This window comes from Neofelis nebulosa, chromosome 2 (genome assembly GCF_028018385.1).
Source record: "Neofelis nebulosa isolate mNeoNeb1 chromosome 2, mNeoNeb1.pri, whole genome shotgun sequence".
NCBI classification, from domain to species: domain Eukaryota; kingdom Metazoa; phylum Chordata; class Mammalia; order Carnivora; family Felidae; genus Neofelis; species Neofelis nebulosa.
In genome coordinates this window covers 110,751,100-110,774,131 of record NC_080783.1, presented here as the reverse complement: position 1 = coordinate 110,774,131, position 23,032 = coordinate 110,751,100, and the positions used below count along the sequence as shown (strand labels likewise).

At 39.1% G+C, this 23,032-nt stretch overlaps 1 protein-coding gene and 1 pseudogene across 7 annotated transcripts in view; one reads left to right on the top strand and one right to left on the bottom strand.

The window, feature by feature from the left end:
* IWS1 (interacts with SUPT6H, CTD assembly factor 1) overlaps positions 1–18,693 on the top strand; it is a 40,677-nt gene extending 21,984 nt beyond the window's left edge. For 3 of the 7 annotated variants that reach the window (XM_058715635.1, XM_058715632.1, XM_058715634.1), the window contains exons 6-14: positions 4,088–4,185; positions 4,776–4,926; positions 5,481–5,563; positions 6,852–6,981; positions 7,848–7,965; positions 9,883–9,994; positions 10,546–10,602; positions 13,624–13,735; positions 18,327–18,693. In XM_058715635.1, coding sequence (XP_058571618.1) covers positions 4,088–4,185; positions 4,776–4,926; positions 5,481–5,563; positions 6,852–6,981; positions 7,848–7,965; positions 9,883–9,994; positions 10,546–10,602; positions 13,624–13,735; positions 18,327–18,458 — 993 coding nt within the window. In that variant the 3' untranslated portion in view covers positions 18,459–18,693. Of the gene's footprint in view, positions 1–4,087; positions 4,186–4,775; positions 4,927–5,480; positions 5,564–6,851; positions 6,982–7,847; positions 7,966–9,882; positions 9,995–10,545; positions 10,603–13,623; positions 13,736–14,221; positions 16,509–17,921; positions 17,973–18,326 lie in introns of those variants that run through there. The other 4 variants (XM_058715633.1, XM_058715636.1, XR_009257671.1 and 1 more) reach the window with 3 other exon arrangements.
* A 3,442-nt stretch (positions 18,694–22,135) lies between these two features.
* Positions 22,136–22,604, bottom strand: LOC131490626 (small ribosomal subunit protein eS12-like; annotated as a pseudogene).
* Between the last annotated feature and the right edge of the window lie 428 nt (positions 22,605–23,032).

The following is a 23,032-nucleotide window of genomic DNA, read 5'->3' as shown; positions in this document are numbered from 1 at the left end:
AAAGGAGTGAACTGATGGATGATAGGTTAGAAGGAGCTATTTAGAATGAAGAATTAAGATATGTAAAAGAATAAAATGTAAATTATACATGAGAAGGTTTAACATAGGTTGAATCTTAGGAGAGGAAAAAAATGTATGTGGCAGAAGCAGTAAAGGAAATGATACATAAAGCTAGAGATTCTAGAAGTACAAATTATGAGCAGGATAAATGCAATGATATGATGAAACCTACACCTAAATACATCATAGTAGAATTGCAAGAAACCAAAAAAGACTGGGAAATATTAAAAGTAGCCAGAGGGGGAAAATACTACATTCAGAGAGGCAAAGATTAGACTGTAACAGCTGACTTCTTAGTAGAAACAGTAGAATCCAATAATTTCAAACTCAGTGTTCTGTTATAGTCAGCAAAAATATTTGTCAGGAATGAAGATTCCCTCCTAGTTCATCTTACCAGTATACCAATGGAAGGAGATAGGAAAGGCAGAAAATCTCAGGTGGAAGGTCAAGGACTCAGGGAGGAAAAAAGCAACAAAAGTATGTGGGTAAATCTAAATGAGTATTGATGCTACAAAAAAAAGTCCTGTCTAGTGTAGGTTAAAATATGTATAAAATTTCAAACGTGTGACAGCAGTAACAAATTGGGAATGGACATGGTCTTTACAGATAAGTAAAAGGATGTCAGTAGACTTTGCATTGTAATCTCTGAAGCAACCACTAAGACAACTAATAGAATGTGTAGCCTCCAACCTAAGGAGGAAAAGATGGAATAGTAAAAGCTAATCCAAAAGAAGGCAAGAGAAAAAAAAAAAGAGGTATAGAACAGGGGACGATTGGAAAGTAGTATATGGTAAAGGTAGCAGATTTAAGCTTTGATAACATCTCTGATTATATTCAGTTGAAATGTATCAAGTGCTCCAATTAAAGCACAGAGATGGTCAGACTGGATTTTACAAAATAGCTATATACGCATTTCAAGATTCATATGAAACAGAAGATAAAAGTTGAAAATAAAAGAATGGAAAAAGATACTCTATGAACACTAATCAGAAGAAAACTGGCACAGGATATGGATATCAGAGAGACAGACTTTGATCAAGGCAGAAAAACATTTGAGATAAAGAGGGTCACTTTATAATAAAAAGTTTTTAAAATTGTGTATATATATTACAACGGCTGAAATGTATGTACACAACAAAAGTTGACAGCTGCAAAGAGAAATACACAAATCTGTTTCTGAGTGGAATGTAGCCAATAGAACAAGCAGACCAAAAAGCCACAGAAGAGTGTCTTTTTATGTAATCTGGATATGAATACAAATATAAAAGATTGATGATTGTAAAAGTTAAAATTATTTCCTATTCTTTGTCTTGCCTTTTCACATCCTTAATGGAGTCTTTTGATGAACAAGTTTTTAATTTTAATATAAATCAACTTTGCATGTCTTTTCCTTTATGGTGACACTTTTTGAATTCCAAGAAAGTTTTGCTTATCCCTAAGGTCGTAAAGATACTCTCTGAATTATTCTCTAGAAGCTTGTTTTAACCTTTCACATTTAGTTGTACAATTCACCTGTAATGGATAATGGGTGTGTATGAGATAGAAGTCAAGGGGTCCCTGGCTGGCTCAGTCTGTGGAGCATGTGACTCTTAATCTCGGGGTCGTAAGTTTGAGCCCCATGTTGGATACAGAGATTAGTTAAAAATAAAATGTTTTAGGGGCACCTGGGTGGCTCAGTTGGTTAAGCGAACATCGGCTTGGGTCATGATCTTGCAGTTGGTGAGTTTGAGCCCCGCGTTGGGCTCTGTGCTGACAGCTCAGAGCCTGGAGCCTACTTCAGATTCTGTGTTTCCCCCTCTCTCTACCCCTCTCCTGCTCATGCTCTGTGTCTATCTCTCAATAATAAATAAAAGTTAAAAAAAATTTTTTTTAAATAAATAAATAAATAAATAAAATGTTTTAAAAAAGAAAAAAGTCAAGGTAAATCCACCCCCCCCCCCCCCAATTTGGAATATCCAGTTGACCCAGATCATCCTTTCCTGCTCCTCTGTAGTGCTATCTTTGTCATTACATGTAGTGTCTATGATTTCCAGTCTGTCTCAGCAGTATCTTCTCTGTTCTCTTGGTCTCTTTATCCTTGTACTGTTAATATAGAACTGCTGATATTTGGTTGTATATGTTCTCTAAGCTTGTTATTCCTCAAGATTGCCTTGGCTTTTACTTTTTCCCATTCCCATATAAATTTTAAACCAAGCTTTTGCAAAAATTACAAAGTATAGCCAATGCTTTCTGAGTACAAAGCAGTGAAATTGGAACTTCATTACAAAATGAAACAAAATATCCTTGCCACCCAGAAATTTAAGATGTCCTTGTCAGGCTGCCTGGGTGGCTCAGTTGGTTTTGAGCATATGACTCTGGATTTCAGCTTGGATCATGATCCTAGGGTCATGGGATCGAGCCCTACATTGGGCTCCGTGCTGAGCGTGGAACCTGCTTAAAAGATTCTCTCCCACTCCCCCTCTCCTTTACTCACAGTCTCTCACTCAAAAAAAAAAAAGATTAAAGAAAAAAGACATGTTTGTTAAACAGGTCTTACATTGAAACATCATTAATTACTAAAGCAAGAGAGTGAAACTAGATGAATTTAGAGTCTAAGATGGTAGCAGGATAGCAGAGTGAAGCTAAGGAAAATAGGAAGAATTCATTCAACAAATATTTGGGAACCTGTGTGCCAGGTTGTGTGGACATTGCTCTTGTGGAGCTCATACTCAGTTAAGCAGCGTTTTACAAGAATAAGATGTGTTTCTCTAGTTTGGAGAGTTAACGATCAGCTTGGTTATAGGTTGAGTTCAGTGAGAAAAACAGCATACTAGGTGAACCATTGGAAAGGTCTTTCTAAGTATGACGTGAAAGTTAGAAGCTATAAAGAAAAGACTGACCATAAAAATAAAATAAAATATTATGCCTGGAAAACATTACCATAAACAAAACAAAACTGCAAATGTGAGGATTGTGCTGTCCCTGTCATTTACAGAGGGCTAATTTCCATAGTTTTTATTTTATTTCATTATTTTTTTTAATGTTTATTTTTGAGAGAGAGAGAGAGACAAAGAGCACAAGTGGGGAAGGTGCAGAGAGAGAGAGGGAAGGACACAAGAGATTTTGAAGCAGGCTCCAGGCTCTGCGCTATCAGCACCGAGCCCAGCCTGGGGCTCAAACTCACAAACCGTGAGATCATAATCTGAGCTAAGTCAGATGGTTAACGGACTGAGCCACCCAGGCGCTAATTTCCCTAATTTTTAAAGAGGCTTTCCATACCAATAAGACAAAGCTCCAACAGGAAATGGACATAGGATATTGGGAGTTCCATAGAGAAAAAATTACAAATGGCTTTTAAACATGAAAAAAAAAGGCTCACCCTTACTCATGCAAAGAAAGATGCCTTTTAGTTTTCAGTCCAGATATTGGCACCTATTAATATTTGATAACCGGTGGTAGTGAGAAGCTGGGGAAACAGGTGTATTTATGCTTTGCTGGAAGGAGAGTTAATTAGTGTAACTTCTGTGGAAAGTGGAAAGTTTGGTATTTCACAAAATTTCAAATACATATACCTAAATGTCAGTGGCAAAACGTATAAACAAATTATAGTTGCAGTCATAGGGTGAAATAGTGTAAAGCCTTAAAAATGAGACTACTTTATGCCAATATGAATTGGTCTCCAGATTCTGTTGTTAAATGTGGAAAGTGCAGAACATTGTACTGTACCCAGTGTGTAGAGTATGCTGCCATTTATATAATAAAAGGAGATAGTAAATACATATGTGTACAAATAAGTATATCAGTGTAGGCTTAGGCTATTTCTGGAAGGAGACCTAAGAAAACTAGTAACACTACCGTCTAGCGTGGGAGTCAGTTTTTTTGCTATATGCTTTTTGATACCTGTTTAATTTTTGTTCTTTGTGAATGTATCACCTTAAAAAGGCAAAACATTAAAAAAAAAAAAAAGGCAAAACATTTAAGAGCAGTTATACAGAAGAAAATCTGTAAGAAAGTTGTGATAACCCTGGCAAATTTACCTGGCCTTTAGGGTTTTAACCAAGAAGATTTGGAAGAGGAAAGAAGTGAAACCCAGGTAAAAGAAGCAGAAGATTCAGATTCTGATGATAACATAAAGAGAGGAAAACAGTAAGTTTGTTTTATTTTATTTTTTTAATTTGTTAAAGAGAACTTAAAAAATGAAGGTTAGAACCTATCAAACTTTGTTTTTTCTTATTTTGGTTCCTTATTAAGTGTAGGGAAGAACCTGTTCCATTTTTCTTTTACTTCTCTATATACAGTGCTGTCTGAAAATCTGTTTACTCTTGTTATTTTTTTCATTTGCCCTGTGCTCAGCTGTCTTGATTTGTGGGGTTATATGGTGTCACCTTCACCAAGTAAGCTCTTGACTTACTGAAAAATAACCTAATAATTAGAATACATTTTTTTTTTTTTTTGAGAGAAAAGCTGACTTTGGGATCCCAGGGGCAATAAGGTAAAGTTTTAGCTACAAAATATTAGTCGATTGAATTTCACATACTTTGGTGAGACGGTTGGAATCTGTGTTCAGAGAAGTCTGGTATCTTGAAAGGTGCCAAATTCTAATAAGTACTTGCGCTTTAGAAGAAAGCAGCATTTCATGGAGTTAGAATTAAGAAAGTTGGTGGTTATTAACTGTGACAAAAGGAAATATGTATAAAGGGGGTTTGTATTTCACTTGATTTTGTGTTGCTGCTTAGTATGGACTTTCTGTCGGATTTCGAGATGATGTTGCAGCGGAAGAAGAGCATGAGCGGCAAGCGCAGACGGAACCGTGATGGCGGTACTTTCATCAGTGACGCCGATGACGTAGTGAGTGCCATGATCGTCAAGATGAATGAAGCTGCCGAGGTGAGATGGACCGCTGCCAGCCCCCTCTTGCCTTTCCTCGCTTGATTTGTTGTGTGGCCTTTTCAGGGAAGGGAAGGAAAAAGTAGCTGGCGATCGTGTAGCTGAAATAAGACTGAACATGGGTGTTCAATTGTTGAAATAAATGTATTGATAGGAGTATATTATCTTGTTTTCCGTGTTGGTAGAATTTGAAATTTTCTGTAATTCAAATAGGAGAAAGCATCCAAGTAAACAAGAACAGTAACATTGTTCCCCTAAATTTGTAATTGGTCAAGCTAATTACTCTGATAGTTTTGTAGGTTTGACAGAATTTGGGGTTTTACAAAAAAGCGTATTATCCTTTCTTGTAGAAAAAATTGTTACCTCGCGAAATTGCTGCCTTATTTTAAAGTTTAGGGGGCACCTGGGTGGCTCAGTCAGGTAAAGCATCCAGCTCTTGATCTCAGCTCAGGTCTTGATCTCAGGGTCGTGAATTCAAGCCCTGCTTTGGGCTCTATGCTAGGGGTGAAGCCAATAAATACTGCTGTTTGAAAAATCTTTTTCTTCTTGGATAGGAAGACAGACAGTTGAACAATCAAAAAAAGCCAGCACTGAAAAAATTAACATTATTACCAACTGTGGTCATGCACCTTAAGAAGTAAGTATTGTGTTTTCTTGAAAAATTTTTTTCCTTTTAATGGAATAATATTCAAACTATGTACCAGTGTTCTAGAGATGTTAAAGAATGACTATCTTCTATCAATTCACAGAAGAATAGTAATGAATAGAATCTCCTGAATCATGTTACTTCCTCACAGATCTTTAACCTTTGCTCCCTGATACAAACAGAAAAATGGCAAACTGATACTAAGGAAAGAAAAGCACATAAACTACTGCCTTCATTCTTTATAGACCGTCTTATCTTGAGTCTGGTAAAGTTGCATCTCCTTTCCCGGTGTGGCGGAGAGCAGAGCAGATTCTGAGGGACTACTTGAAGCATATATTGTAGAGTCTTATATGACCAGTTATTATCATGAAGTATGTCACTGGTCCTTCTGGAATAAGGACCTTTTTTTGGTAGATCCTTGTCATGAGGCTCTTCCATTGGTGTACTCATATTCCTGACTCACTTTGTTTTTCTCCTTGAACCTAACCATAGCCAACAGCATAGGCTAGAACTTTCCACTAGAAAATTGCTACCTTAATCCCAAGAAGCAGTTTTCTGTTGCAGATTTCATATATGTAATATTGTCATAATATGTCAATAGAGTAATTGATTCTGTACATAAAATGGAATTTAAATATTTGTATTTCTTTGGGATTTTTTTTTTTCTGCTAAGAGAATAATATTCTCCTTGGTGTCCTACAAAGAATAGCACAGTTCTGGGTTCTCTGTCACCTAACTAGTTTGAGAATCTCTAAACATTATTATTATTTTTTTCAGTTGTAATAATTGGAGCTTACTGTCTGTACCATTCATATCAACATTAACCTATCTTGTATAATTCATGTTTTTAACAAATGATCTTTGCCTGTCAAATCTGTTTTTAAAGTAGGAACTACATTTCATACTGCTTTTGAAATAGGATGAAATAATGTATATGAGTAACTTTAAAAGTAGTTTTTGGGGGCGCCTGGGTGGCTCAGTCGGTTAAGCGTCTGACTTCGGCTCAGGTCATGATCTCACGGTCCATGAGTTCGAGCCCCGTGTTGGGCTCTGTGCTGCCAGCTCAGAGCCTGGAGCCTGCTTCGGATTCTGTGTCTCCCTCTCTCTCTGCCCCTCCCCTGTTCATGCTCTGTCTCTCTCTGTCTCAAAAATAAATAAGCATTAAAAATAAATAAATAAAGTAGGTTTTGGAAATTCCACTAAACATATAAGAAAATCCAGAGAAAGCTACAGTGCAACCAAGGTTCATAGACTTGACTTTTTTTTTTAATTACTGCAGGCAAGACCTTAAAGAAACATTTATTGACAGTGGTGTGATGTCTGCCATCAAAGAATGGCTCTCCCCTCTACCGGATAGGAGTTTGCCAGCACTAAAGATTCGAGAGGAGCTGTTGAAGATTCTACAAGAGGTTAGAGGCGGATAATTTGACTGTATGCTCCTCTAATTGTCTGTTGTGGTTTGTATAATTACAACCTCTGTGTTTTACCGTATGTTCTTATACATTCTCTCTGACATAGTCTGCCGGAACAGGGGTTTCATGTTATATGTGTTTAGTAGGAACATATCAAATAAAATGAGCATAAAAAGGAAGGCCTTATAAAATTTCATGTAACTATAGAATTGAAAGAAAAAGATCTTGGAGTCGCGGTTATCTGAGAGTAATCATACAGTAGTGGACATGTTCTGGGGAGGCACCTGAAGTAGAACAGGCACCAACTTCAGTCAGATAAACTTGCATGTGAGTCTTGAGCTGGGCTGCCTTTATGTGGCTGTGACACCTTGGGCAGGCTACTTAACTTCTGAAGGAATTCCCAAGGAACTTCCTTTGTGCCAGGTGTTCATACATGTTTTGGTTCACTTATTCCTCACGACAAACCTGCAAGGTAGGTGTATTGTCTTCATTCTACAGATGAGGAAATTAAGACTCGGAGAAGTTAAATGACTTGTCCAAGGTCACATAACTAGCAGATGGCTATGCTTGGGTTCAGACTGATTCAGAGGCCTGTATTGACTCTTGGTTTAAACTACTAACCTCTGAGTGTGGTTAGTTTACATTTTCTCACATTAAGTTTACTTTGGCTCAGTATAATACGGAACTCTCAACTTTTGATGTGAACACAGAGTATCTTTGTGTTCAATGTCTGCAGATCCTGAAAATGGATTTTTTGTTACTCTGTTGTGAATGAACCAGACCTTGGAGGTCCTCTAGAGTAGATTGGCAGGACTCCCAGCTTCTGAGTGATTAATGTGTATGTATGTGTTTATGTTCCCCAGCTACCTAGTGTGAGCCAGGAGACCCTGAAGCATAGTGGGATTGGACGAGCAGTGATGTATCTCTATAAACACCCCAAGGAATCAAGGTCCAACAAGGATATGGCAGGGAAATTAATCAGTATGTACATTTTGCTTTTTGTTTGTTGTGTTTGTGTATATCAGAAAGACATGTATATATAACTATATTTTTGTCAAGATTCATTTAAAATGAGTTCATAAAGTAGAATAGAAAATTTTTTGGTAATTTCTTATAGGTACCAGGTTTTTTTTTTAACCCTTAGACTTAAAATGTTTCTCAGCAGATTTAGGTATGCTGTCGATATTAAAGATAGCAAGTGAAAAGTTGTTTAAGCCTGAATCAAGAGCATGTATAGAGAGTGGTTAGTGTACAGGCCCTAGAGTCAGTCATACCTGGGTTCAAATCCTTACTGCATATCCTTAGGCAAGTGATTTAAGCTCTAAGCCTTGGTTTCCTCCTCTGTAAAATAATTATGTATTCACTTAAGTAAAAGTTACATGAGAGGATATATATAAAGCATGGTGCTTAGCACATAGTAAGTCCTCAAGAAATGTTAGCCACTAATGCTATTGTTGTTAACTTTTATAATGATCTCCAAAGCCTTTTGCATGTTCTATTTAATGATACCAGAGAAATCCAGGAGTCTGGATGAAATTCATCTAATCTGTTACCATATCATTTATGAAATCTTTCAGTTTTAAGAATGAAACCATGTGTGTTTTCATCGTTCTTAACTCTTCCTGTGCTCTGTGTTGGAAAGGAATGTTTTAAACTTCAAGGGTATATCAAAAAATAACTGCTCCTCTATGTGAATACAGTAATTATTTTTCTCCTCAACTTCTGAGATTATCAAAACTTTTTGAGAGAAATTTATTTTTTGTTATAAATCAGAGAAATGTTACATTTTTGATCTTGTTAATAATTTGTAGTGCACTATTGTATGAGAACTTTTATGCATTAGTTCTCAACTCTGATTTTGCCCTCTGCTTAGAGAAACAGAGTATTTCCAGTGATACCCATGACTTACTGTAACAGTGATTCTAGATCCAGTAGTGGGGTCGGTGGGTCTGTGTATATAAAGATACATAGGCCCCCTGAGACCCCCTGCTTCCTTCTTACTTGATAACTCCTATCTTCTGTGTGTGAAGTTTCCTGCTTGTTTTGATAGTGTATTAAGTGGAACATTATGTTGAGAACAAAAACGTCAGTTGGCACTTCTGGACTTTTCAATGACTAAACAGTGGGCATGTAGTAGTTTCCTTCATGGTCACATCCCTGTAGCAGCTTTCTTAGATTTCATGAAATCTAGACTCTACACTGCACTATTAAAATGCAATTTTTGAAGATGTAGACCATTTGACAATTTGACTTGTTTTTGGTTAAAATAGGAACATGGAAGAATTTGAAGATTTTCTATTTTCAGTAAATTGTTAGAAATTAGGCAATGAAATGTGGGGCGCCTGGGTGGCGCAGTCGGTTAAGCGTCCGACTTCAGCCAGGTCACGATCTCGCGGTCCGTGAGTTCGAGCCCCGCGCCAGGCTCTGGGCTGATGGCTCGGAGCCTGGAGCCTGTTTCCGATTCTGTGTCTCCCTCTCTCTCTGCCCCTCCCCCGTTCATGCTATGTCTCTCTCTGTCCCAAAAATAAATAAAAAAACGTTGAAAAAAAAAATTAAAAAAAAAAAAAAGTTAAAAAAAAAAAAAGAAATTAGGCAATGAAATGTCAGCACTGCTAGTGATGACTATCAGAGCGAGTTCAGGTGTTACTTTTTGTAAACCTCTGTGGTGGTTATAGAATGACTTTTTTACCCTGAATTTTCTGAATCAGCTGAAGCTGGTGATTATACTGGTATTATGTGCTGCATATATCCTGAAATGATCTTGAAACAACAGTATCTTTAGGGAAAGAATATTCTAAATGCCTGGAATGTTACGTCACGCTGGGGTGTGATTGTTTCAGGGAATGGTAGCAGAAATGCTGTTTTGTGGTCTAAACAATCGATTTTTCCTTGTGACAGATGAATGGTCTCGGCCTATATTTGGTCTTACCTCAAACTACAAAGGTATGACAAGAGAAGAAAGAGAGCAGAGAGATCTAGAACAAATGCCTCAACGACGGAGAATGAACAGGTATGAGTAAGCGGAGTAAATATTATTGCAGTAATGCCGTTGTTTTGTAAATAAGATCAATAAGAATCCTGCAAGATGATAGCATTTTGTCTTTCTGTCACCTTGATATGTCTGTGTAGATCACACCCTTTTAGTTTAAATGTGGTACTCTACCATGAAGGCCCACACTCCCTCCTTTTTTGGTTCCATCTGGTGGAATGTGGCATCTGCCACAGTTTCAAAGGTTGCTTGTACAAAAAAACCTTTCCCTTTCTCAGGCCCATTTTCAAATTCTTAGAAAAAAATTGTTACTGGTTCATTTTCTATCAACAAACCGGATATAGTTGCATCCAGGATGGCAGGGTTATAGGTGACAAAAATGGCAATTACTACTTACCCATGATGAAACCTGGTATACAAATGATCATTAAAAAGAGTAGTACTTCCACAAGATTAGAGGTAATCCCAGATCCGGTGTAAGGGAACTACCTGTGGTCTAAAAGTTGGCTTTGCTGTTTTTTTGTTAAATGATTCTGACATTCCTGGTATCTCATGGATTACTTTTTTCACAGCACTGGTGGCCAGACACCCCGAAGAGACCTGGAAAAGGTGCTGACAGGAGAAGAAAAGTAAGCTTTCTTATTGTATTTTCTTCTTAGACCTCATGTAGAAAATCTTCTGCTTTTGCTGCTTTAAGAAAGATTACAAAGGGGACCATGTTATGTTCACATTGGTGGGGGATGATTTTCAGTTTAGCATTTATTGAATATCCCCAAATACACTGGTACTCTGGAGGATAGAAGATTGAGAAATAGTTCATTCAGTAAAGATTTTGTTGCTGCTTGCTCCATGCTAGACTCTGTTAAGCTGTGGGAATACAAAATTGAATTAAAGATAGTTCATGCTCATAAAAATGTCTGTAGAGGGATTATAGGCAAAGGGCAGAACTTACATGAAGATATGGGGTTATTGTGCAAGGCCCATTTAAGGGATGGCAAGTAGACTGAAGTGGTTGAGTAGTAGTCTGGTGCCTGAGATGGTGGAAGATAAGGTTGGAAGTGTAGATGTGGGCCAAATTTTGAAGGTAAGGAATGTTTACTTCTCTTTGTTACTCCGTAGAAAGTGAGCAGAGATGGGAAATTGTCAGATTGGATTTGGAGTGCTGATGCTGCCAGCATCGTGGTGTAGGGTGGGTTGGAAGGCAGAGGAACTGAAGGCAGTGAAAGAGTTCAACTAAGGTGGTATTGGGGAAGCAGAAGGTTAGAAGACTTATTATTAGCAGGGGCAGAATTGCCAAGAGTTTGTGACTCTGTGGGTAGGGAGTTTGGCTAGAGTTGAAGACACCAACCACAATTTTACTGCAAGTAACTGAGACAGTGATATAACCATTTGCTCAAACGGAGAGGAAGAACAGATTTTGAGGACATAGGTGCATTCTGGATTGAGTGTAGTTAACGTGAGATACCTAATGGGATGGATATTCCTATAAATATCATGGGTCTGAAACTTGGATTTGGAGCTAGAGACATAATAGGTTTGATCGTCATCTCCACAGACAAGTTCGTTGAATCAAGAAAGTATAGGGTAGAAAATAAACCATAAACTCTGCCACTTTGGAAAGGGGTGTAGCCAGTGAAGGCAAGTGAGTACACTTGTCATACATGTTGGAGAGGACCCTAGGGAAGGGAGGAGGCCATGCTAGAAAGGGGCAGTGGCAAGGGGCATGGGAAGTTGGCAGATGCTGCAGAGGGGCTTGTACAGTGAGTGTTGGCAGTGAGGCAGCACCCAGATTGCAAGAGGAGAGCGAGAGGGGCTGGAGGGTGCTGGCGTTGTTGGTTTAGGGATAGGTTTGATGATGGGACAGATGCCAGCTTCAGGGGGTAATAGGTTATGAGAATTTTCTTTGGCTAGCCACTTAATTTATTCGCGTTTTTGAAGATTGTAGAAGCTTGATGTTAAGAATAGATTAAACTAAAAAAAAAAAAAAACAAAACAGATTAAACTCCGTACAAGAGAATAGAAACAATTTAGAATTTTTTTATCCTTCTCTCCCACACCAACCTATCCACACCCATTCTCCATTTACCCCTAGGGATGGACGGTTACCTAAAAGTTGAGTGATTTGAATGCCCAGACATTTACAAATAGGCCTTAGTTTTGAAGGATGCTAGTCTTAATTTAGTCTCAAATGTGTACATAAAAAGTAACTGTATGTCACACCATCAGATGCTGGCAAGGCTGCTGAGAAAGTAGCTCAACTCATACATTGCTGTGGGTAAAATGATACAGCTACTCTGGGAAACAGTTTGGCAGTTTCTTATAAAGTTAAACATGCAGCCACGGTATGACCCAGTATGACCCAGCACTTACAAACTCCTGGGCATTTTCCCAGAGAAATGAACACTTGTGTTTGCACAGAAACCTGTAGATGAGCAAACAGCTTTATTCATAATAGTCAAAACTGGAAACAACCCAGATGTCCTTCAGGAAGTGAGTGGTTAAGCTGTGGTACATCCATACTATAGAATACCACCCAGCATTTAAAGGAACAAAATATTGACAGATGTAACAACTTGGATGGGTCCTCAAGGGGGTTATGTTTAGTGGATGAAGCTAGTTTCTAAAGATTACATAGTGTATTCCATTTATATAACATTGTTGAAATGCAAAAATCACAGAAATGAAGAGTAGATTCGTGGTCACCAGGGGTTAGAGGCTGGGCAGATGGGGTAGGGAGGTGGATGTGTTTTTATAAAAGGGCACCAGGACAGTCCCTTGTGGTGAATACATGAACCTGCACATGTGATAAAATTGTAAATACACTAACATACAAATAAGCGTAAGTAAAAATGGCAAAATGTAAATAAAAACTGGTGGACTGTATCAACATCAATATCCTAGTTGTGTTCTTTTTTGTTTTTTTTTTTTAAGTATTTATTTTGAGAGAGCAGGCAAGCAAGAGAGGGGCAGGGAGAGGGGGCGAAAATCCCAAACAGGCTCTGTGCCGTCAGCGCAGGGCTCGATCTCATGCCTGTGAGATTTGACCTGGGCCAAGATCAAGAGTCAGATGCCCAACCAACTGAGCCACCCAGGTGCCCCAGTTGTGTTCTTGTAGCATAGTTTTGCATGTTGTTATCATTGGGAGAGACACTAGATCCTTCTGTATTATTTCTTAAACCACGTGTAAACCTATAATTATTTCAACTTTTAAAGACAAGAAACAAAAATTACTATATTGCATATACAAAACCACGTAAACTGCTTTATAGGCATACTCCATCTTGAGGGATCATTTTGGCTGTTTGAGTTTTCACGTGACAAGTGAACCTATGAGGAGCTCCACTAGACCAGAGAATTGGAATTTAGGGTTCTGGTGTGGGAAGCAACCTTGGAAAGGAGTGAGGCTTGACTGTGACGCTGAGGAGAGGCTAGAAGGAATCCTGAAAATGCAGAGGAATTCAGCTTTGGGAGGGAAGTGGAAGAATTCTTAGAGTAAATGTGAGTGATAGCGAGGCCAGCTTAAGACAGCAAAGAGGGCACTTTGGGTGACCTGGGGAGGCAGAGAGGTTTGAGGCACCTGTGCAGTTAAATCAGCTGGGCCCAGCTGTGGGGGGTGCTGCATGACAGCATGCTCTTCTTCCTGTCCTCAGAGCTCTCAGACCTGGAGATCCTGGATTCTGTGCCCGTGCAAGGGTCCCCATGCCCTCAAACAAGGACTACGTTGTCAGACCTAAGTGGAATGTGGAAATGGAGTCATCCAGGGTAAGCAAGCAGGGAAACGGCAACCTGGATCTCAAGTGCACGTTACTGTTTTTTGTCTTTTTACTCCGTGTGTAATAACTCTTAACAGCTCTTAGGTTTATCTCATTTAAAGAGAGCTGTTTTCTGGCCTCATAGCTAGCCAGATCATTCATTGCTTGTGAGCTTTACTTCAGACTTAAAGCAACATTATCCAGCCAGGAAGTTTCTTCTCATTAATCCCTTTGTTTCAACTGAATCTTGAAGCCTAGAGTGTTTTCATGCAGTCATTTTTTTAGAGCCATGAGAAACAACTCCCCTGCTTCTGCAGTCTTCCCCCCCCCACAACCCCCCCCCCCCCCCGCCCTTTCTCTTCAGCTGTTTTAAGTAATTCTGTTGTGAAATATTTAGGGCAGATACTTCCTCTGTCATCATTGTAAATACTACTCCGTGATCTACATTGCTCTTCAGTAATCTCTTTTTATTCTCCATTCAAACCACTCTTTCTAGCCTGGTATTCTTAAAAAGGGCCTAAGCCGATTGGAAAAGCATAAGAGGCGATTTGCAGAACAGAAACGACTCAGCAAAGTGCACCGTGCTGTCAAGTTCAGCATTGAAGGCAACAGGATGCCCCTGTAGTCCTGGCCCTACCAGAGTGTATCCGGGAGGTATCCCCAAGGAAGCATGCTCTGTGCATGGGCTTGAATTGTCAGCAGCTAGAGTGAAAACAAGTGTGCGTGTGCTTTCTTAACCAAAAAAGGCCTGGCCCACTTTTAGTTACTGAAGTAATGAACTTAACAAACACTTTGTGACTTTCGAGTCCTACTGAATGTTTAGAAATGGATATGGAAGTCCCTTCCTTTATTGGTACCCCAGGAATTCATATATAGTTAAGTCCCTGATGAGCATTTGGTCTTCCTCTTATTATTGAAAATGCTTTTTTAGGGTCCAGGATCATAGCGGTCTGCATTACAGGCATGTGAATGTGAATGTAGCTTCTTAGTGGAAGGGAAGTGGCTTTTTCCCACATTGTCTGTGTGCATTTGAGGGCCCAGTGCATAAAGCCTTGCACTGAACACTTAGGAGATAAATTTGATTGATGGTCAGAAATGAAAGAGTTGGGACCGTTCCTGCAGCCAGACTCACTCCCAGCTGTGCTCTGAGGTTAACAGCAGTGCCTTGTGGCAGGGTGCTCTGAAGAGTCTGAGTGTGTTGCCTTCTTGTGACTTCTCTGGGACCCCTGCTTGGGCAGCTCTTTTCACGGACTACACTCACCTCTGTGCGCGTTCGTTTTTGCTGTTCAGCTGCAGTCAAAACAAAGCACACCCTTTCTTTCTTACTGAGAATAGCTGGAAGATAGAAGAGCACTACTGCTTCAGAGCCAAGAACTTTTTCATAACTTCCCTCCCCTTTTTTGTACTTTTACCCATAAAAATGTCCCCTGACCTCCCTTCTCTCCCTCAGCCACCCCTCTTTCTTTTACCTGGTTTTCACTGTCTTTCCCTCTTTTTATCCCTCTCCCTGGTAGTTTTTCCTCCCCAATATACTTACTTTTGAGAATTGAGAACCACAATCTGGCAAAGAAATTATAATACAGAGTCTCAGTGGCCACTCTTCTTTGGAAGCCTGTCGGTGTTTTGAAGGGCATGTGCCCTCCTCTCCCAGTATGTGACGGAGAGGCAGGAAGAGAGAAGTGACCAGCAGGAGGAGAGGGAAACTTAAGCTGAATTCCTTTCCTTCATCCCACACCCCCCAGGTCATAATGTGCCAGTATTTACCTAGGCCTGAGTCTGGCTGATAGAGTTCTGTCAGAAAACAAATAAATACGGCATGATCCAGAAAGCTGGTGGTTTCATGTTACATTTTAGGATGTTGTCCTTAAACTACCTGATACCGTTTCCCCAGTTCAGGATGAATCCTTACAGATTCACTCAGGGCTTTCACGAACCACAGAGACATGAAGAGTACTATTAGAAAACGTATTTTCCAAGAATAAATTGGAGTGAGTAAATGGCTTTCAAATGAAATGCTCGTTTTAAATGTCATTTTTATCTTTGAAATTACATAAGTGAATATAAAAGACTATAGAATAACCCATCCCCAAAACCCTGCTCTTCCTCAGAGTCCCCACTATTAACAGTTTGATGTGTTAAATGTATTTCCAGTAATGCTTCAAAGTTGGTTTTTTTCTGGTTGTAATTATAGAAAATTTGAGATTAGAAAGGGAAATTGCCCACAATTCAAAAGCAGTTTGATACCATTTTTGCCCTTTTTTTCTATTGATACTTTCATATAATTACAATTATTCTGTATATAATTTTGGTCACTTCTCCTCGTTAAACCACCTTATAGTTTTATCACTTATAATGGATGCCTAATAGTCTATCATGTGAATATATAATTTGTTTATTTATTCTTCTGTGGTTTCTGATTTTTCACTCCTAAATAGTGCAGTAACCTATACTACATTGTATGTTTATATGTTAATTTATTCCATGGAGTGCTTTTAAGATAACACTAAAATGACAAAAAGCAATGTATGTTTTTTTATAACCTTTTAAATGCAGAAAGCACAAATAAAATTACTGTCAGTTGTAATTCCACCACACCTTAATATTAACATTTTGGGTTATTTCCTTTTTGTCCTCTTTATATTGTACATAAACATTGCTGGTTTTGTGCTTTGGTATTTTTGTTTTCAAATTTTATGCAAAATTGTTATTTTATACTTTGTTAGATTTGTGTTTTACTTAACATGGTAAACATTCATTTGAGTAAACATTCTTCAGTGACTTAATATTGTGTCCAAATACAGTCGTATCATAATTTTTTAAAGCAAACCTATCTTGCTGATCTTTTAAGCTGCTTTTGGTTTTTCTCTGATGAAACAGTGCAGCATACACTTTTACTGTCCTAAGGAAGTGGTACAGAGTTGAATCAGGAGAGAGATCACTGAATTTGGCATGTTAGGTACTATATCCTGTGTGTTTCCAGACTTGGGGAAACTAGGCATCTGCCAGCCACAAGTCTTAAAAGTTATAGGACTAGGTAGGAGTGGATTCGTGTCATCTGGGTATGTCCCATTTGAGGAGGCTAGAGGGCTCAGATTGTCAGGGTCCTGGGAGACAGTATTGGCTGGTGTGTACAGCTGCTGGGAGTTGAGTAATTGGTGCAGATATAAGCAGGTAAGGCTTCTGATGTGGACTAACTACTAAGAATCAGGGCACATTGTCTGAAAGGAGGTCACATATCTAGGACCGTCTAGGAAATCTGGGGATTCGATAGCGTGAGAGAAGCATAGTTGTTTCTCATCTGGTAATGAATATTTATGCTAACTCAGAGTCCTAGTGCCAAGTGTTAAATTGATATAAAATAATATTTGGATGTGGGATTGTTTCAGAAAATCTAGGGTGGATGATCTACATGGCTCCTATTCAAGACTGACAGGAGCTCCTGTGTGAGGTACACGCTGAGTCTAGAGGTGGAGTGAGACTTGGGGGGCTCCCCAGCTCAAAGGAACATCCCCACACTGGCCCCACCCCCAGAGTGTCTTCTGGGCCCTCCCTTCTTTTAGCAGTCTCAGGATTGAGCTGCACAGATGGTTCAGTAGTAAACATCTGGGGAGAAGAATTAGAAAAACTCCTCTCTTTATAAACCACTCAACATTCTTAAAGATCAGAATTGTCAGTAACACTAGTCAACAAGAAGAATTGGCTCTGATCTTTGTTAGAAGTGGCAGACCTTCTCAGCATTTCTAACAGTATCGATTTCTGGAGACTGCATCTCTTCAAGACGTGTAGTTGTTTCAAATTATGAAAAAAATAACCAAAACCAAATCTTAAAACTAAGAGGCTAGCAGGAACAGATGCAAGAAGTGGTAAGCCCCTTGGATCCAAGGCTTAATTTACTTTTCTTCTTGTATCCAGTATATGTATCATAAATCTGATCCATCCCAAAGTAGTAGTAATGATGGTAACAGCTGATACTTATTTTGAGCACTGACTGTGTGCTAGTATTTGACGGTATTACCTCATTTACCTCTCCTGACGGTCCCGAAAGTACAGACCAGGGGCCACATTTGCCCAGGCTACAGAACCTGCTGAGGCCAAGCAGAGATTCACTTCAAGTCTGAAACTAGAGCTCCACGGCCTGACAGGTTCACTTTACTCGTCCTCTAACCTCGTTCATCAGGCTTCATGCTTTTTCTCAGGTGACTTTCCTTGCCTCAGAAGATCATTCTTCATGCCGGCACTGTTTGAAGGTGAATATGACAAGCTGTCAGCTTCATGCTGACTTTTGAAAGGGAAAAGCATACAGTCAGAATCTAATTTGATGGAATTGCGGGGGGGATCATAGTTTAAATCGTCCCTCTTCCATCTAGATATCTATGGACTGAGGCAAAATTTTAAAATAAGGCACAGTTCGTTACTCTTCATTGAGAGAGTTTAACATGTGTACATTGCTAACGCTTGCTCTATTCCTGAGGTCACCAAAGCAGATTATGATTATTCCAGAGATAAGAGCCCTTTTTAACTTTCAGACAAACGGAGATGAAAGGCAAAACTGGATTTGTGTATTTCGATAATTTGCTCTTTAATTTTTACCCCACTCTTAGTTTCAGGGGACCTCCAAGAAGGGTATCAGTCGACTGGATAAACAGATGAGAAAGTTCACAGATATCAGGAAAAAAAGCAGATCTGCACACGCAGTGAAAATCAGCATCGAGGGCAATAAAATGCCATTGTGACCTTGCCTGGGATGTGTACCCATCTCTAAGAAATGCGCAATGGACTCTTTGGAGAAAGAAGAGGATATTTTAATTTTTTTTTTTTAGTGTTTCTGTAAATGCTTCCGCTTGTATCAGATGTCATAGGACTCGCATTTCTCTCACTTGTATTTAAAACTGTTTGTTGTGTACTTTGTACAGAAGACTACTCATACTTCTATAAACTTTACACAATAAAGTTCCATTCTGGTTTTGGGGGGCTGTCTCTTCATTGTCTTAGAGGATCCATTCTCAGTGGGGGGTGAAAATTGGTTTTGGTGAGGGAAAAAAGTCTTAAATATTACAGTGGTTTGTAAACTGTCCGTGTTCAGCCTACCTGACTGTGGCATAATAAGGAATTTAAGGAATTTGTCTGGTCTCTGTCTTGGGTTCCTAACAAGGAGCTTCTAAGCCGTGTAGGTGGTGGGAATGTCTTTGTGATGCTAATGAGGTGGCTCAAGGTAGGCTCCTAGATAGCTTTAGGGTGGGGGCTGTTACCAGAAAGATCCACCATGTAATTTGAGGGTTGAGACTTTGGGCAGGCCTGAGGCATGATTGGCGTGAGGGGATTGAGTTCAGTCACGTGCCCAATGATGTCATCGATCATGCCTGTGTAGTGAAACCCCAGTTAAGAACTCTTGACCCGGAAGCTCACTGGGGCTTCCTGATGGGTGAGCACACTGAGCTGAGATGGTGATGTGCCTTCATTCCACAAGGAGAGTGTGTGGAAACTGTCTCCTCCCAGAACTTGCCCCGTGTGTCTTCATTTCGTTGGTCTTCCTTTGTAATAAAAATGATCATAAACATAGTGCTTTCCTGAGTTCTGGCGGTCATTTTAGCAAATTTTTGAACCTGAGGGGTTCATGGAAACCCCCAGATTTGTAACCAGTTAGTCAAAAGTGGGCATGGACCCACTTGCTGCTGGCATCCAAAATGGGGGCAGTATTATGGAAGACTGAGCCCTTAAACCTGGGGAGTGCAGTGCTAACTCCCAAGTGGTTAGCGTCAGAATTGAATCACAGTACCCTAGTTGGGGTTGAAAGGAAATACCAACAAAATCTTATTTCTTACTGTTTGTCTTGTTAGGGAAACTTTAATTACTGGATTTTAATTAATTTACATAGATGTTTTCTCCTGGGAAGGGTGCTATAATGAAAAACAGGGTGAGAAATACCGCCGTTAGAGGAAATGTGGATATAACTGAAAATTACTGTGCCAGTTACTGATGGCACTTGGGCAGTTGGGATAGATAATTATAGTTTGTGGCTGTATTTTGTTTTTGTGATACTTTGAACTTACTTTAGTAGTCTCTAGATTTAATTATGAAGAATCTTTAGTCAAAATGACTAAACCCAAGAACCAGTAATTCTTTTTTATTTTTTACATTTTATTTATTTTTGAGAGACAGAGTACAAGTGGGGGAGAGGCAGAGAGAGGGAGACACAGAATCCAAAGCAGGCTCCAGGCTGAGCTATCAGCACAGGGCCTGACGTGGCCTCGAACTCCCAAACCCTGAGGTCGTGACCTGAGCTGAAGTTGGACGCTTAACCGACTGAGCCACCCAGGCACCCCACCAGTAATTCAGTTGTAGAAATTCTACTCATACAAATTGGAATAGGATTTCTGACAGCCTGGATTTTCAAAAAAACATGAAAACCTCACCGTAAAAGCTTTTGAACAGACAAAATAACATGCAGTGTATGCACTTTACTCAAAAGAATCTCAGAATTTCTGCATTTGCTTTCAACAAGCTTAGAAGCACAGATGGAATAGTGAGCTATAAAAGGTAGGTACGTAAAGATATTATTAGGTGCTTGCTAACCACTAGATGGAAACAATTGCTTTCTACACTATCCATTTGCTTCATATAAATAGCCTCAAAAAAACTTGTGAGAGCAAAAAAAAAAAAAAGCACAGCCACCTATTGAAGCCCATGTTGATGACCCTGGTCATTAAAAATTCTAAACAAGAAAGGTAAGAGTCATACTTTCTAAAAAAAAAGATTTAAAGTTTACCAATATAGCATTTTGCCATTTGATGGGGTAAGCTCCAGTTACCTGATGGTTTCTCCCATGTAGGGTAAAACTGTTGGTGTCAGGTGTAAAGTGACAATCATGCCTGAGGAATTCAAAATGATGCGGAATTTGTCTTATATGGAAGAAGATTGTTTCTGTATAAATGAGCCTTGGTCAATGGGTTATTTTAGAAATTGCCAAACCTGGCCCAACAGTGGCTTTTTTTTTTTTTTTTAATGTTGGAAATATTTCCAATTAACCATTATGTGGCAAGATTGGCAAAATAAACTCCCAGTATGCCCTTCACCTATATTTAACCAATTGTGAACATTTGTAACATACATACATATGAGTAACTTGCTGACAGCTTGCTTCTTGCTTCCCAAATAGTTAAGCATATTTCTCTCCACAGGACCTTGAGTTTGTCCCAGTGTTTGGTGGTGGTAACCTTGACCATTTGAATGGAGTGAAACAATCATTTTGTTTCCAGTTAAAAGAATTGTTGACTATAATTATTTTAAGTTAATTGTAAATATGTAAAATACACATAAAATCTGACATCTTAAAGGGCCATCTTAAGTGTACAGTTAGTGACATTGTTCACTCTTGTTTGCAATCACCACTTCCTTTCATCTCCAGAAATCTTTTCATGTTAATAAAGTGAAACTACCCATTGAATAGTAACTCCACATTCTCTCCCTTACCCCCCACCCCCCAGCACTGGCAATCACTGTTCTACTTTGTCTATGATTTTGACTATGACTCTTACATAAATGGAATCATACATTATTTATCCTTTTTGACTGGTGTATTCACTTAGCACAATGTTCTCAAGGTTCATTCATGTTGAAATGTATCAGCATTTTCTTCCATTTTAAGGCTGAATAATAAATACTCTTGTATGTAGATACCATGGTTAGCTTATCCATTCATCATCTGTTCATGGACATTTGGGTTGCTTTTACCTTTTGTGAATAATGCTGCCATGAACATGGGTGTGCAAATATTTCTTTGAGACTCTGCTTTCAATTCTTTGAAGTAATTCTACCCAGAGGTAGAACTGTTGGATCTTACGGTAATTCTAATCTTAAGGAACTGCCATTATGTTTTCCATAATGGCTGCACCATTTTACATTCCTACCAATAGTGCAAAGGATTCCAATTTGTCCACCACCCCACCAACACTTACTTTTTGTTGTGTGTGTGTGTGGTTTTTTTAATAGTAGCCATCCTAATGGGTGTGAGATGGTACACCCATTGTAGTTTTGATTTGTATTCTGATGATTAGTGATATTGAACATCTTATTTTAGTGCTTTTGATACCTTCTTTGGAGAACTACTTATTCAAATATTTTGCCCATTTTTTAAATAAGCTGTTGAGTTGTTGGAATTCCTTATATATTGTGGATAATAACTCCTTAATTTGCAAATATTTTCCCCATTTCATTCTTTATTCTTTTTTTAATTTTATTTTTTTTTTCAATATATGAAGTTTATTGTCAAATTGGTTTCCATACAACACCCAATGCTCATCCCAAAAGGTGCCCTCCTCAATACCCATCACCCACCCCCCATCAATCATTCTTTATTCTCATTGAATGGCCTTGGTTCCCTTGTCAAAAATCATTTCTGGGCTCAATTCCATCAGGCTATATGTCTGTCTTTGTGCCAGAGTGACACTGTTTTTTTTGGGTTTTTTTGCAACAAGAACCAAGTTTTGGTTTTTTTCTCACATTTGAAGTATCCCTTGATGACATCCTTGGCCTGCGACTGTTTGCCATAGTCCTTAACCACCACAGAACAGCAACCAACCACTTAATGGGGTTTTCCCTCTGTCAGTTTTACAGAGGCCTACCCATTCCCCTAATTTCTTATAACCTTAATTAGGTTGATTTTGGTGTTCAGCACAAAGGGCCTCCACCAACTTGTCACACATGGGCTCATCACAGTTGGATATAAGCACACAAAGATGGGTTTGGCCCTTGTCTAAGGCTTTGGCAGCTTCACGAATTCCACATGCCAGGCCGTCATGGATAAGGGTGGTCTTCAGCACCTCTTGTAAAACAGTGTTAACCTCCATTACACTTCCAGCAGCAATGACTTCCTCAGTCATGGAGGTGGGTTATGGGTGGAGCCCAATTTTGAGTGCACCCAATCCTCTGCCTCCACGTGACTGAGGGAAAGAGAGCATGACACTGTTGTGATTACTATAGGTTTGTAGCAGATCCTAAAGTGTGAGTCTTCTAAATTTGTTCTTCAAGATTGTTTTGACTATTTGGGGTCCCTTGAGATTTCATATGAAACTTAGGATGGATTATTCTATTTTTTCAATAAACGTCATTGGGGTGTTCATAGGGACTGCACTGGTTCCACAGATCACTTTGGGTAGTGCTGGATGTTTTAACAATATTAAGTCTTCCAGTCTATGAACACAGGATCTGTATATTCTCTTTCATTTCTTTGAGAAACATTTTGTAGTTTCAGTGTGTAGGGATGTGTTTATAGACATTTTCTTTGTAGTTATGGTAATTACATATAACA